The sequence below is a fragment of the Otolemur garnettii genome, unplaced genomic scaffold, assembly GCF_000181295.1.
Source record: "Otolemur garnettii isolate 467f Iridium unplaced genomic scaffold, OtoGar3 scaffold00006, whole genome shotgun sequence".
Taxonomy (NCBI): domain Eukaryota; kingdom Metazoa; phylum Chordata; class Mammalia; order Primates; family Galagidae; genus Otolemur; species Otolemur garnettii.
Genome location: NW_003852401.1, coordinates 7202496 through 7217953, shown reverse-complemented (window position 1 = coordinate 7217953; position 15458 = coordinate 7202496). Strand labels below are relative to the sequence as shown.

General features: G+C 35.9%; 1 protein-coding gene across 1 annotated transcript in view; it reads left to right on the top strand.

Annotated features, from left to right (window-relative positions):
* Window positions 1-15458, top strand: part of FOCAD (focadhesin) — a 269998-nt gene that overhangs the window by 30712 nt on the left and 223828 nt on the right. The window contains exons 3-4 of the mRNA XM_023508417.1: window positions 7142-7243; window positions 12657-12861. Coding sequence (XP_023364185.1) covers window positions 7142-7243; window positions 12657-12861 — 307 coding nt within the window. The remainder of the gene's footprint in view (window positions 1-7141; window positions 7244-12656; window positions 12862-15458) is intronic.

Below are 15458 nucleotides of genomic sequence, written 5' to 3'. Positions count from 1 at the left end.
GATACCATTATTAAATCATTTGTATTACACAATCAAGCTGCCATAAGGGATTAGAACTAGTGGAATACATTAATATATATTATTTTACTGAAGTTACAAAGACTTAAATACAAAGTGAAGCACCATTTTGGGCAAGACATGTCATATATAACCTCCTTTGCAAAGTGGTCTGTATGGTAATTTTTTTGTTGTTGAAATCAGGAGTTGAACAAGGCCAAAATACAGAAATTACCTTATATATACACTTGGGTTTAATTTACTGATGCTCTGTTTTGGAAGGTGGTCAGGACTTTAAGAATTATATATAAGTCTTGGACTTTCTCCTAGAAAAGGTACACACATTATATATTCAATTTTATGTATAATTTCAGAGGGCTTGTGGAAATTGTTCTAGAAAAATCAGGGGAAAGAAGATTGGGGAAGAATATGGTATCAGTGTCAGATCCGCTCTTGAAAAAGCCCAGCAGAGTTAAGGACCAAAAGGAAGCTAGGGCAGTAATTGAGAAGCATAGCCAATAATAGTTTCTAAAGGCCATCTGTCTCTTTGCAGTTCGATTCTTTCTGTCTTGCTTTTCTATTTTCATTTCCTCTTTTCTCTCTCTGACCCAGGAAAGCCTTCGTTTACAATTTATGGTTCTAATCGCCTGGGACTTGCACCTGGGGTTTTTAGTGAGCTCTGAAGACTAAGCTACATGCACTGTACAATCTTCCCATTAGCAGTACCCACTAGAGAACGCTGTACAGGTTCTTCTAAATGTAGATGTTTAATTTAAAACTTGGCATTGTAATGTGCTGATAAATAATCTCTATGACCAAAAAATGTTGCAATTTTGGCTTTATTAACCTATTTAGCTCTAGTTTTATTTATTTTTTTGTTGTTATTCATTTGTTTTTGTTTTGTTTTGTTTTGTTTTTTGGTCATGGCATGTAACTTAACAAAAGAAAGGCTTTGGAACCCTAAGTACTTTTGTATTTCCATCTACCTATTACCTTATACCTAAAATAGTTCTCCGACTTCTGACATTGACAGACACCTTTGCATTAAAACTCTGACTTTCAAAAAGGGATCTTGGGAAAGGTTCAGTATGAGGGCAGAATTATTGTAATATGAAGTGTGTTTCAAAGAATCTTATACTCTCCCTTAATACTCTGTCTTATACACTCAAAGAAAAAAATATATTCAGTCAAAATGTCAAAATTGAAATTACTTTTGCTCCAAGTCTCTTTCTAGAAGCTTGTGTAGAAAGGATTAAAATGCATTTTTTTTAATATTATGCCACAGGGTATATAGCAATTTACAACTATTGTTTAATTTTTCTTTTTGATTCATTTTTAATAGTAATATTCATGGTAGACTCTTCATAATAATTTTTTATTATGCATCTTTTGACTTAAAATCTGCAGAGATGAGAAAAAAAGTCCCTTTCAGCTCCTAACCAACACTTTCAAATCAAAATTCAGAGCAGGTAGAGAAATGCTTTTAAAACGCATATTTGATGTAGTAAGTGCTATGCTATGCTTCTGAAAGCACCAGGGTCACAGCTGCATACATGAAAATGCATGGTGACTGCAGGCATTGTTTCCTCACACAGAAAAGGCAATCTGTGTCTGCCGCTGAATTGATGATGTAAATCAAATCATAGCTTTCCTATATTCCGAGATGTAGCAATAAGGTTGAGGTGACCTAAAGGTTACAAACAACTTTCCCTTTCTGATTTGCCTACGACAAGACTAATTTTTTTACTCCCTCATTTCTATTAAGATTGATGTATTTATACTTGGAGAGGTGAATCCACTTACATATTTTATCATTGTCTCTGCGCTAGTCTGGTGGAACCATGCATTTATCATTCATTCCTTCCCACTCCATTCTGTTAAGGTGGTGCATGTATGCACTGCTCTGTGATGCTGATATATTAGCAGACCAGGGAGCCTTGAAGAATTAGCTACCAACTCTGTATGTTTCCTCTGTGCTTTTTTTTCTTCTGGACAATGTTGACTTTGGGACAGTGTGCTGTGATAAATTGGTTTTCCATGATCCAGTTTATGCTGTCATTTGTGACAATATGAGTGAACCAGTTTAAGAGTTTAAAGAGATGGTTTAGGGAAACTGGTCAGTATGTGATGACTGCATTTATTGTAGATGTGCATTTGGCATTGAAAGGGAAACAAAAAAATAAAGAAGACATAGACCCAGCTTTCAAGCTGCTTATGCTATAATTTAAGAAACCTATCCTCATGGTAATCATAATAGTACTGTATTTTTTAGGTATTAATGTTAAATGTTTTACTTAAAGTTGCAATTAAAACATTTGCAAATTGTGAAATGGTAAAGTGCCAAAGAATGTCCAATAAATTGGTTCATCTATGGAAGAAAAAAAAATGGCACAGTAAAAGAGACGTTAGAGGCAGTAGAGGCCAATGAAGGGTGACCTGGTTGCCTGGTTTGTATTGATTTCGGTCTTTAGAAACAATGTTGTTCTCTTTTAAGGAGAAAGCAGAATCTATTGGATATTTCAGGAGTTAGGAAATTCAGATTTAAAAATTTCTGTGGGCTCTTTCTGGACATAGCACTTTCACTTCCCTCTGGAATAAAAAAAAAATAGAGGGTGATTTATCTCTTTGAGATAGAAAAGAGAGACCTCTTTTTTGCAGCCTCAGATTTTATTAGATATTGGCTTTAGAGCCATTTAAGCTCGGGATAGAATTATTGATAGTTAAGAGCTGTCATCTTTACTGCTTTTTGCCTTTACAGAGTTTGTTACCATAGCTAGTCCTGAGCAGTACTAAGGTTAGGGCTCTAATGGATAGCTTGAGTGATACAGCATTTACTCTGGAAAGTACTTAACTTTGGCCCAGAGAAGTTAATTCTCTTGCCTGAGATCACACGATTTGTTGTATAGGCAGAATGTAAATTTGGTTTTCTTGACTTTTAATTCAGTGCTTCCCCCTAACTATTTCATCTCCCCTCTCTCCTCCTGTTTTTTCTGAGATATGGACATGACTGCATAATAGTAAATGATTCTGATGATGCTGTAAGCCACCATTTATATAAATAATAATATTGAGGATGATAATGTGCCACATTTGCATTTATTTTTTTCAAAACTTGTGTAGCTTATTGTCAGTTACTATTGGTTTTACAAGTGCCCAGGTTGACCGTGTGTCGGTCTGTCTATGATTATACATGAAGTGTTGTAGTTAACTTACTCATGATGACATGAGGGGCAGGTTTAGGGGTAATGGAAATTATAAGCCATAACCCAGGTTTTGTTTTGGTGTCCTTTGTGCTATACTTAATTTTTTTTTAATCGATAGCCCTTCTAATTTAAATTTGTTAACTTGACTTATTTAAATTGTGGATCCTTTCATTTGCCTTGAAGTTTCTTAGCTGGATGTACTTGAAAGAAGTAGAATGGCTAACAAGTGGTGAGTGAGAGGAAGAAAAAAAAGAAATATCTTGAATAATCTATAAATGTAATAGTCATTCTTTGAATACATCAAGAGTGAACTGTGCTTAGCCTCCTAACATTTAAAATGTTCTAATTATGATATTTCAAATGGAAAAATACCTCCATTTCTGTCCTATCTGCATTAGTGTGTATATTACTTAATGCCATTTATTTTGGAACAAGATTCTCTATTTTGCAAAGGAATAATTTTACATTTGTTTCCCATTTTAAGTCTTCTAGTTTCTATTGTGTTTTTACTCTTATGCACCTAATATTAATATATGGTAACTGTATTTCCATAAGAAACTTAAAATTTGGTCACGACTGATAGGTCACTTTTTGTTTATTGTAAGGAAAGGTGAAGGTAGAATACTATGCGTTAGTTTTGAGCCTCTCAGAGGATGTGCCATTTACTTAATACAATGATTCTTAACTACGGGCAATTTTGTCTTTCAGGGACATTTGGTAAGGTGTGGAGACATTTTTTTTAAAATTCACGACAGGGCCTTTATCATCCAAGCTGAAGTGCAAAGGTTAATCATAGCTCACTGCAGCCCTGAACTCCTGGGCTCATGATCCTTCTATAAGGAAGTCCTCCAGCTTCCTGAGTAGCTGGGACTACAGACATGCACCACTGCACCTGTCTAATTTTTATATTGTTTTGTAGAGATGAGGTCCTGCCGAATTGCCCAGGCTGGTCTCAAAATCCTGGCCTCAGGGGATTCTCCCACCTGGGCCTCCCAGAGTGCTGAGATTACAGGTGTGAGCCACTGCCCCTGGTTGTCTGGAGACATTTTTTTGATGTCATGACAAGAGCGAATATTACTAGCATCTAATACGTAGAGGGCAGGGATGCTGCTGAAAATCCTATTGTGCTTAGGACAACCCCACAATAATTATCTTCCCAAAATGTCAATAGTGCTGATTGAGAAACTCTCATGCCTGGGCAGTTATACAACTAAGTTTATTGAATTAAAAAATATGCCCATTAAGCATAAAGTTTTATATAGTATATATGTATCATATACCAATTTGGGATGATAAGGGAGAACTTAGCTCTTTGCTTCATTATGATTACAGTGTTAAAATTTTGGCACTTATAATTGATTTTTGGTTAGTTGTACATAGTTGAAATAGTATAGCATTAGTAATCAAATTCTAGTCAATAGGAAGGTTCAGTGTTCCCATTTTGTGCTTTTCTTCTCTCTCAAGGTTTTCAGCTTCTTGGAAGCAATATTGTATATTATTTCCTACAATATTGATACTTGGATTTGACATAATCAATTATGTGGAAAAATTAATTATCCATATGTCTAAATCAGTAATTAATCTGGATAATGCTGATCCTACTATATTCTACCTAATCTCATTTTCAGAGGTGAAGTCTGAGATACTAAGTAGAGTTTGCTGAATCCAATATCTGGCAAATAGCTTCAGTATCATGAGTAAAGCTATTGTGGTCCCCACCTCCCCCGAGTCTGAGTGGAGTGGCAGTAAATGATAATAGAGCTGTTTGGCATGTTTGTTATTTCTATTCCCACTTTAACAATGTTATTTCTTATATCTGTTGACCTGATTTAATTTGGATAAAAGCATATGTTTTAAAAAGGAGATAGAGCTATACCAGTTTTTTTAAGGTGAGGGGTGGGGAGGAGAAAGGGATGACATATAAGGAAGAGATACTGAAAAGCACTTCATTGCCTTATGATCACACAGAAACTTCATGGTAACTTGTTAGATTTTCTTCTAAAATAGCTGAGGTGCCACCATTAGCTGGAAGATTAATGGGTGGACTTATCCGAAGCTCCATGTGTCAGTATGTGCCTGTCAGAAGAAGAAACCATAACTAAAACAATTGCAGGTGCTATTCTTTCCATTGTATTGGACAGTTGTAATTGAACATGACCTAGGGAACTTTGAATCGAAGTTGTTCATCTGATGTGACACGCCTGAGATGTTTTTAGGATTTGTGTTAATTTGTTTCTTAATATTTGTGGCAACCAGAATGGAAGTAAGTTCTAGATAGATTTGACTGCCAAAAGGTTTGGAACTTGGAAACCTGATTTTGATGTGATTTTTGAATTTTGGCATAAAAAGTTGCTTGAAGCAATCCCTTAGCAATGATGGCAGTCTGATCTGTCAGAAATAGCCTGCGCTTTAACAGACAGGAGGCTGCCAGCTTGTGAAGTTAGTGCACGGTAGATTAGGTGAGGTTGAAAAGGAGTGAGGAGATGGTGTTAGAATACCCAGAAACTATAGTAGTGTCAGAGACATGTTTCATGTGAGTGTTTCAGTGTGATAGATCTACCTTATCTTTCTGTTTTTAAGGGAAAAAAACCCAGGACATTTCCCATCCCTGACTTCTTCAGTGATTTTTACTTACAGCAGTTCTGAACTCTGATAACACATTAAAATGATCTGTACAGTTTTAGAAAATTACTAATGCATAAACCCCATTCCTAGCACCTCTAAAATAACTGAGAGCTGGGCAATCAGACATGAAGCCCAAGTTGAGAACACCTGCTATCTAGCAGGACAGTGGAATTTCCTTCAGGGCTATTGTTTAGGTTTGGGCTGAGACCTGAGAATTTGCATTTATAACTGGTTCTCAGGTGATGTTGATGTTGCTGGTATAGTGATCACACTTTGAGATTTTGAGAACCACTAAGAAGGTATTCTTAAAATATCATTTGAGTGTAAGTGATGATCTCATCTTTTGTTTTTATTAAATCATTGCTGGAGGTATATTAATATTAAAAAGTGACATTACGTATATGGGTTCCTTTTATGCTAAAAAGATTGATGTTTCTGTATTGTTTGAACTTTTTGACAAGCATTTTAAATTTTATTTAAACATTTTCTTGAAGGAAATATCTACATCAATCATAACTAAAGACTGTACAGTAATTTGTAGTTCAAAAAGTTGATCAGTTAGTAGTAGCTGTCAGGCTTTTTGAACTACTTAAAACAATTTATGGTTGTGTTTTTTTTTTTCCTCTCATTTTAAAAACCCAATTGTTTGAGAATCTTTCAGATTTTAGATCTTAGGTTTTAAATAGTTATTTTAGCTATCTTAATGGCAAAAGCCAAAATAAAAAGATTAATCCTCAGTTAGCAGAAATTTTATTCTTTTTTTTGTTTGTTTTTGGTCTGGAGTTGTTTGTTGTTTCAGATGGGAGGAGTATTTTCTTTTCCCTCATCTTAAGTTTGCTGAGGGAACACAGAACTGCACGCTAAGAAGAGTGAAGTTAAGTGGGAATGGAGAGGGAGAGACAGCGCTTCCCAGTTGGGTCAATGTTAGAGGAAATAGAACCTTCCAGACTGGGAAAGAAAGCAGCAGGAGGAGGTGGTAGCTTCTTCCCTCTGGGAGGGGAGGTATCAAGGGGATTGATGTGAGGGTAGCTGGATTCAGAAACTTGGCCCAAGTCATAGAGCTATTAAATGGCAGAGTCTGTCCTAAAAATTTGTGTCTCTTAGATTCCAGGGTCCATTTTCTGCCAAAATTTTAGTAAAGGGTGGAAAAGACAGTTCTAATGAATCAACGTTACAAGTGCAGCACGTGATGATTTTGTGACAACTATGAATCCTTAAAGTCTCTAGATGGTGTTGGCTATTTTGCTCCTAAATTTGGGTATTGGGAATGTGTAGTTGCAATAACAGCTTCCCACATGACTTTCCGTATTTTTCAGAAACCATCCTCATCCTTTGATCACTGTGTTTGAACACAGACCTGATTGCTGGCCAGTACTTCTACAGCAGCTGACGACTTTTTTCCAGCAATGTCCTGAAAGGTAATGTAAAATGAAAGAAGTATGGGAGACAGAATGGCATATGCTAATTTTAGAGCTAGTATTTTTTTTCCACCTGTTTTGACCATAAAGTTTTCTCCTGAAGAAAAGGAGTGTCATAGAGCAGGTTGCGGTTTTCTATTTTAATAGTAAGAGAAAAAAGTCTGCCAGATTATTGGTTGTTGAAATATTGAACGTGAGGGAAGCTGTTAAGAAAGAAGTTAAACATTGGTTAATGGTTAGGAAAGTTGATGAGAAATATTCAGTAAACTACAAAATACATATAGGGTATAAGTTCTTCCCTCTGGAATTTGGTTAGTGAGTTAATCTCTTCACTGGAAACTTGCCAATGGGCATCAAATAATCCTGCCAAGTGGGACCAGATAACCACCATATGTGGTGTTTTGTTTAGCTTCACCAAGGCCTCCCGATGATCCTCAAAGCTACGTCCTGTCCATGCCCCGTCCTCACTACCGTGCTGCTGCTTTAGGTCCTCATTATCTCTTGCTGTGGCTGTTGCCAGCCTGTTCCGAGTTGGCGGCTCTGCCTCCAGGCTTATCTTGTGGAAATCTATTCTGCAGACATCCATCAAAATGACACCCATAAAAAAGGGACCAAATCTTACTGGATCACTACGATGCTTCAATCTCCATGGCTGGGGTTTTCCACCTGCGCTTATAATGCGCACGCTAAGCCTGGGAGGTATCCCTGCCCATTCGGCTCTGTCTTCATAGCGCTGACTTGTTGATGCTTTATGGATGCACTCTCTGTTGGTAAACAAAAAGATTTGCTCTCTGAAACAGTTTGAAACTCCCTGGATGACAGGATGAAGTCTAATATTTCAGGCTAGGCTCTGCATATCGGCATGGTTCTGACCTGTCTCCCCAGTTACATCCATTTTTATCTTCCTCTCACAATGGAGGCTTTTGCAGTGTGCTGATGTGCAGGGGAGCAGTGCTCTTCCCTCTCTCTGTGCTTTTGCTTATAGGTATCTTCCTCACTCTATTGAATTTTACCCTGTTCCCTGCCTGACTAATTTCTCTATTTTAAATCTTTTTTTCGGCATTCTCTACCCTAGGATATCAGTGCTTAGTGTAAGCTGGATTCAGTGTCTCTCTTGTGTGCTTACCTAATAACTTGCAGATGTTGTGATCTTTAACGTCTTTATACTTACAAGTCTTATTCTATTAACTGTGAAACTTCATTGAGGGCAGGGACTGTGTCTCGTTCTTTGTTTTAAGAATACCTGGCACACTTAGAAATGCTTCCTAAATGTTGAATTTCTATAAATGAGGCCCTTGGGTTGGCAGATAGGGTGTTGCAGAGTGCCTCCTCATAATATATATCATTACATACTTAGAATTGTCACACAAGGTTATAGATACCATTATCCTGGGTAATACCTGAGTTACATTTATCACACCAGGTACATTTTTACTTTCTTGCTCTTGAAAGTTTGATAGTATCCTGTACACGTGATTTCTTTAAAGACCATATCTGAGTTCATTACTTCAGTGTTAGATAGAATTTCTAGGTAGAATATACTGGTATAAGAAGTTGTAAAGAGATATAGGAAATCATATTTTAGTCAGTTTGGACTAATCTAACAAAATGCCACAGACAGATGACTTATAAACAACTGAAATTTATGAATCAAAGTCCCAGAGGCTGGGAAGTCCAAGATCAAGGTGTTGGCATATTTGGTATCTGGTGAGGGCCCACTTTCTGGTTCTCAGAGGGCTATCTTTTCTTTCTGTCCTCATAGGACTGAGGGGTAGGGGACTTCTCTTGGGCCCCTTTTATAAGGGCATTAATCTCATTCATGAGGGCTCCACTGTCATGACCTAATTACCACCCATAGGTCCTACCTCCTAATACCATTACTTTGGGGATTGGGATTTCAACATATGAATTTGAGGGGCACAAATACTCAGACCATAGCATTTTACAAGTTGCCAGTGAAGAAAATCCATGTAACATTTGAATGAATGCTCAAAATGAACATCATTACCTTCCTCTCTTCCCTCACCTAGGATTGCATTTTCAAAGGTAAGACATTTATTAAATAAGCCTTTGTTCAAATCTATCAGAAATAAACTCAATCCATATTTAATGAAATGTCTCTGTTACTAAATAGATTGGGATACTTATAAAAAATGCTGCACCTACTGCTGGGCCAAATTTGCTATTAAGCTTTTTTTAGGGCAATTCTTAGTAATGCATCTCTTGTTTAGGGCTTTATTTAGTCAACAAATAGTAAATTTCCTATTGCTTATTTTTATCTCTGAAGTATATTAAGTTGGAACTTGGAAGTAATTATTCTAATAAAATTTGTCCAGATATTCATAAGGAAAAAAGATTATTAATTGATTTTGCTTTGCTTACATAAGCTTTTATCTCATTCCTTTCACTTAAATTCTCATTGGAGTATGCTTACTAAAGCCATTTGGAAGTTCTATATTATTTTATATATGTTAACAAAGAATAAGTTCAGTTGCCTCCTTTCTACTCTGGCACCATTCTGTGCAGGATGGAATTGATAATTCAGGTTGCATTTTTCAGCACACTGTTAGTTTCCTGAGATATAATTTTAGATTCAGTTAACTAGTTACATTTTTCTGTAGAAGGTAATATAGGCTGATTGGTAATTTAGTAAGAATTTGAATAGTGATTCATAACTATAGGAAGAAAGCAAAATGTTGTGAGGCCAGTTTTCATTCTAGTTCTGTTTGTGTCAGGAAGTATTGATGAAAATAATTATTTATGTATATGTTAAATAGTATTTAGATGTCCTAAAAGGACAGTATGTGTTCACGTTAGTTTTGGCATTATTATTTAACTAAGTTCTGCATTCATTAATTGAAGGCCTGCAATGTTAAGACTTCCTGTTGACCTTTCAGGAACTGAGAATTATGTAAATTGATAATGATCTCATGGACTTTAGCCCAGACACTTTAAGGTTATCTAGTCTAATACATAATTTTTCAGATGAAGCAACTAAGGAGAGCAACATTAAGTGACTTATGGATTACTGGCTATCCAGTGGTGAAATGGGGCTGAAAGCCTCAGTTTTTTTGACTCTTAATTTGGGTCTTTTTCTACTACAACTTCCTTAGTGGTGACGGCAAATATAAAAGACTTGTGTGTAGCTATACAGCTAATTGATTATATTTTTAAAAATTTCTCAATCACTTTTGGATTTCAGATAATCTGTTTTATTATTTTCCTTTTCTCCTTAAGCTTCCTCAATTTAATACCCTACTGAAGTGATTTTTAATCATCAAATACCACATAGGAAATGCACGGTCTAAAATCAGGACAGATTAAGCCAAGTTGATTTTTAAGTAGTATGTTGTCCTTAAGGAAGCTCGGTGTTATACTCCTGATGTCAAATCCTGATGGCATCTTAGAAACGTATTAGGCAAACTTTTCATTTCACCTTCAGTATATCAAAGTAGAAGAGAACTAAAAGGCTATTTGTAGATCCTGTTGACACCTGGACAGTATTTATTCTTTGGGGAATATATTGTTGGAGAAAGATGGGGAAGAAATGTTTCTTAAATCTCTTCTAGAAAACTTTTGCTTCATATTCTAAACCACACATACATCATCTGATTCCTTTATCTATGAAGCTTTTCTTAGTTTCCTAAAATGGATAGTGTGATAAAAATATATTTCAGTAATAATTATGAACTCAAAGTACTTCATTTGACTTTTATAGATCATGTAAGTATTTGAACTCACGATTAAAAAATTCCTCCAGGCTGTGAGCTCCATGAAAGCAGGAAGTTTTAAATCTGGTTTTGTTTCTTGCTATGTCTCTAGTACATACTGGTATACTGTAGGTGATCAGTAAATTTTGCCGAATGAATGAATGAATGAATGAATAAATTAAATTTTGTTGATTTGTTAACTTTTAAATTTGTACTAATGTTAATGGCATTTTGAAATCATATTGTTGTGGAATGTATGGAATTATTATATTATGTCACCAACCATAATTCAATTGCCACTTCTTCCATGAAGTAATTGCACTTTATATTGTTCTTTTGGCTGTTTTTACTTTCTGTCCTCCAGTTCAGGGAGCATATCTGATTGTCCTTGTCAGGCTGTATGCTTCCTGAAGATAGATAATGCCTGGTTCATTTTTATATCTTATATAATCATTTTTATATATATTAAATGTTCAAAACATTAAAATAAGATTATGATGTTTAGATGTTTGATTCGGTTATAAAACGGTAACTTGCGTAACTGGATTAATTTGATGATTGAATGTCTCTTTGAAGGCTTGTGTATACAGTTATTGACAGCTGAGCATCAATAAACAGAAATCCACAGTCCATTCCCTCATTTGGCTTATGGTCTGCAGGGGATACAAATAATGATAATAAAAATGTTATACCTGGAAGCACGTGTCAGAGATCTGATCAAGGAAGAATGTCAGGAAGTCATTTTGAAGTAGAGGGAACTGAAAGATGGTAGAAATAAGGCAGGGAACAGAATGGGGAAGGAGAAGGAGGAGAGTATTATATAGGTAGAGGGAATAGCAAGTGAGAAGAAAGCCCACATGGCTTGAAGACCTGAAAGTTAAGTGTAGCTTAGTGGAGAGCAAAGAACAAGAAATGAGGCTGGAAAGATAAGCAGAAGCTAAATTTTGGTGGGTTTGTGAATGGGGCTTAATACTTTATCTGTTTTAAGCTTGTTAATGATATGGTCAGATTTTTAGTTTGAAAGTGACTTTGACATTTTAGTGACTTTGGACTAGGATTTTTCAGAATATAATCAAATCTAGATAGATCTAAAAGATTTGTATGGTATTCCTTCTTTGAGTGGGAAATGCTTATGAGGAGGGCCTTGGCCAGTTACTTCACCTCCTTGCCCTTCAGGGATAATAATATTTTTGTTTCATAAAGTTGTAGTTTAAAGGCAAAGTGCAGTAATTGCATGCTCTAAGGGTTAGCAAGTTAACAAGTAAATGTTAACTATCATCATAGTCATCTTGCAGTGTTTGTATGGATTGGTTTTATATAGATCCTCGCCTATAGAATGTTTCCAAAAGTGCGTGCCTATGTCATACTCCTGGAAGAATAGATCCTGACATCTGTAATTCTAAAAAGGTTGTCTGATGATTCTTCTGTTTAGCATGCTCTTGTAAGGTACAGATAGAGATTCTCTTTACCCTGGGCATTTGATTGATGGTCTCTAGTTGTTGAGTCATTTTCCCAACTGCACAAGGAACTGTTTGGTGTAGATCTAGGTAGGTCATGGTGGATTAGAAAATTCCTAAAAAGAAGTTGTATGTAATAGTGTGGTAACTTATGATATGTCATGAGCCATAAGTTGATATTTGCTACTTTCCTGCTTAGTAATGTGTTTAACTTAGTGACTGGATAATGTATTACATGACTTACAGGTCAGAAGTTTCATGTATTCAAATGATGGCACCATTTCTGTGGTATCTATATTGCGAACCATCTCACTTAGAGGAATATGCTAAACTCCGACTAGCCCTGCTAAAAGTCTTACTTCAACCCCGGGCTCTTTGTGACAAAGAACAACCATCAATCTTGGAACAGCAGATACTTCAGCTGTGTTGTGAGATGGTTCCCTGTTTGCAGGTAAGGTATTTTATCCTTCACTAATACAGCATTGGCACAAGAGAGTGTTGATTTTTTTCATGCATAAAGTGATTGTTGTACCTATGTGATTTGGCAAACTCAGACATGATCCTGGCTATAGAAATGCTTCTACTCTTTTGGAGAAGATGAAGGAACAAAATCTAGATTTAATATTAATATATGGTATGTTAACTAAATTCACAAATTCATTTGTAAATCAAGATAGTATATCTTAGGATTAGGATGAATGAAAACTTTCCTTTAAGAAAGACATATCAGGAAAAATGATTTTTGAGTTGAGTTTCTGAGTTAGACACCAGAACACTAGTGAGAAAAAAGAAAACCTTTTTGTGCAAATTTAAAAAAGGCGTGTTTCTGGGTAGACACAGCTCTGAGCATGCAAAGCCTGGCCAGCTGAGTACTGGTGAGATTGTAGTTTCCACATGTCCCCTGACAGCACATTCAGTGGCCCTGAGGGATCCAGCTCTTGAGAAGCCCATAGTATAGCAAATGAATTAGGACAAGTATTATATATAAATTCTTATAATTTAGAACAGATGGATGAAAGTCATGAGTAAAATGCTGTGGGACTTTAAGGGAGAGAGAAATTTGAGCTAATATCTCTGTAATTGCAGATTTAAAAAAATCCAGTTGCCAGTGTGTTATGACTTTAGTGTAGTGATTCATTTATCTGGCTATCCCTTCCCATAATCAAGGTTTGCCATTTGCTTGCAGTCTGAGCACCATGCTGCTTAGCTGATGGAGGGAATCTGTGAATATATTTCAAAGTGATCACTTGAGGTCACAGATGACCTGTTTTAAGTTTGTGTTAGCAAGGAGTGACTAGAGTATATCTTTCCTTTGCGACTCATAAATAGGCTTTCCTGTAATCAAGGCAGAGAAAATTTAATTAAAATGAATTCTCCTGTGGCTTTTTCAAAGCTTTTACTTTGTGTGGGCAATAAAGCAATGTATAGGCAGAACATTTTGAACTAGGGTACATTTTTTTCCACACTATGCCTGGATTACCTTGTTCTGCCCTTTTTGATAGATGTTTGCCTTCATCTTCATAATCCTTTGTTGACAAGCCTAAGTCCCTTAGTTTCTGTTCTTCTCAGAACAAAACAGAATAAAATAGTAAAACTCCATCTGTATCTTGTCTTTCTCCCTTCCTTTCCATTTTTTTCTCCTCTCTCACCCTCCCCCCCTCCCGCCCCATCACTTTTGTTATTTCTCCATGTGAAATGGTTTCCAGACTTTTTACTGTGCTTTGTAGGGAATTTTCTAGTTTCTTGGTGCTCAAAATGTGCCACTATGAACTGTTCTTCCTAGAGCTGAATATGGTGCTGTAGATGTGGTCTGACCTATACTGAGTAAAGGGAAAGAAACACATTTAAATGAAAAACAAGTTTTTTTTTTTTATAGAAATAGCCATGCTACCCTGTTGACCTATGATTTGAGAGTGATCAGTGAAACCTCTATTACATTTTCTTACCCTGGTTGCTCTTCTATTTTATATTTGTAGAATTGTCTTTTTCTTTTTAATTGTAACTCTTATCTCATGTATTATCCATTATAGATGATCTTTTTTACATAAAGATAGAGCATTTCTTCAAAATTATTCTAGCCTAGAATTTTGATAATGTTAAAGATTAGAGAGCCTTTGATGCTAGCTTGCTGAGGTTGTCTTTTGAACATTATTATTATGGAAAATTTCCAGTATGCACAAGAAAAAGGTACTCAAGGAAATATGTTGTCAAACATTAGGCTTTATTTTGTGTCAGATCTCTCTATTATTGATGGCCTTACTGTATGTTTGCAAAAGAGCAAAATAATTTAGCTATGAACTATGTCCACATTTATTTTTTTATAACTTAATATATTTGGCTATTTCTTCCCCTTGATCTTTTAATATCTATTTTTCTCTTGTTTACTAAGAACTAATTTTTCTTTCCATGTGTAACTCACAGTCATTTGGGTTATTATGGTGATAACCACTGGTAAAAGGTACAGCTGGTCAACTGTAGGCTTTCCTCCTGATGAATTTAACAGACAGAAGACTCCTGATTAAAGCAGATGGTTCATTGTTTGTAATCTCTGGGAAATGCCAATGTGTCTGTGAGCAGGGCCATATCCTTAATACCAACTCCAGAATTTTGATCGAACAGCTGGGTTTGAATTGAATTGGGATTTTCAAGAGCACCCAAGTCTTTCCTATCTAATACGTTAGCCTGTTGAGAAGACACCCTACCATTTGAACATGGTCTTTTGTTAAGTCTGCCAAGTGTGGAAATAATGCTCTCAGTTAAGGCTGTCTGAGCAAATATCTTGCAGATGAGGGCCTTAGTAGTATGTTAGAATAACTTGTTGGCCTCTTACTGCCAGGTATCTATGAAGGAGCGTTCACTTGGAGAATTCAAAACCAGCCTTCATTAATTTTCTTAGCACATTGGCACTGTCATGTAATTTGTCTTAAGACATCTGTACTCAGAGAAGCTAGAAAAACAAACGAAAAGAATTTGTGCCAGCCAGCAGTAACAAAAACAGTAACAAATTGTATTTTGCTTAGTGACAAAAGGGGAAGGCAAAGTTGTGTA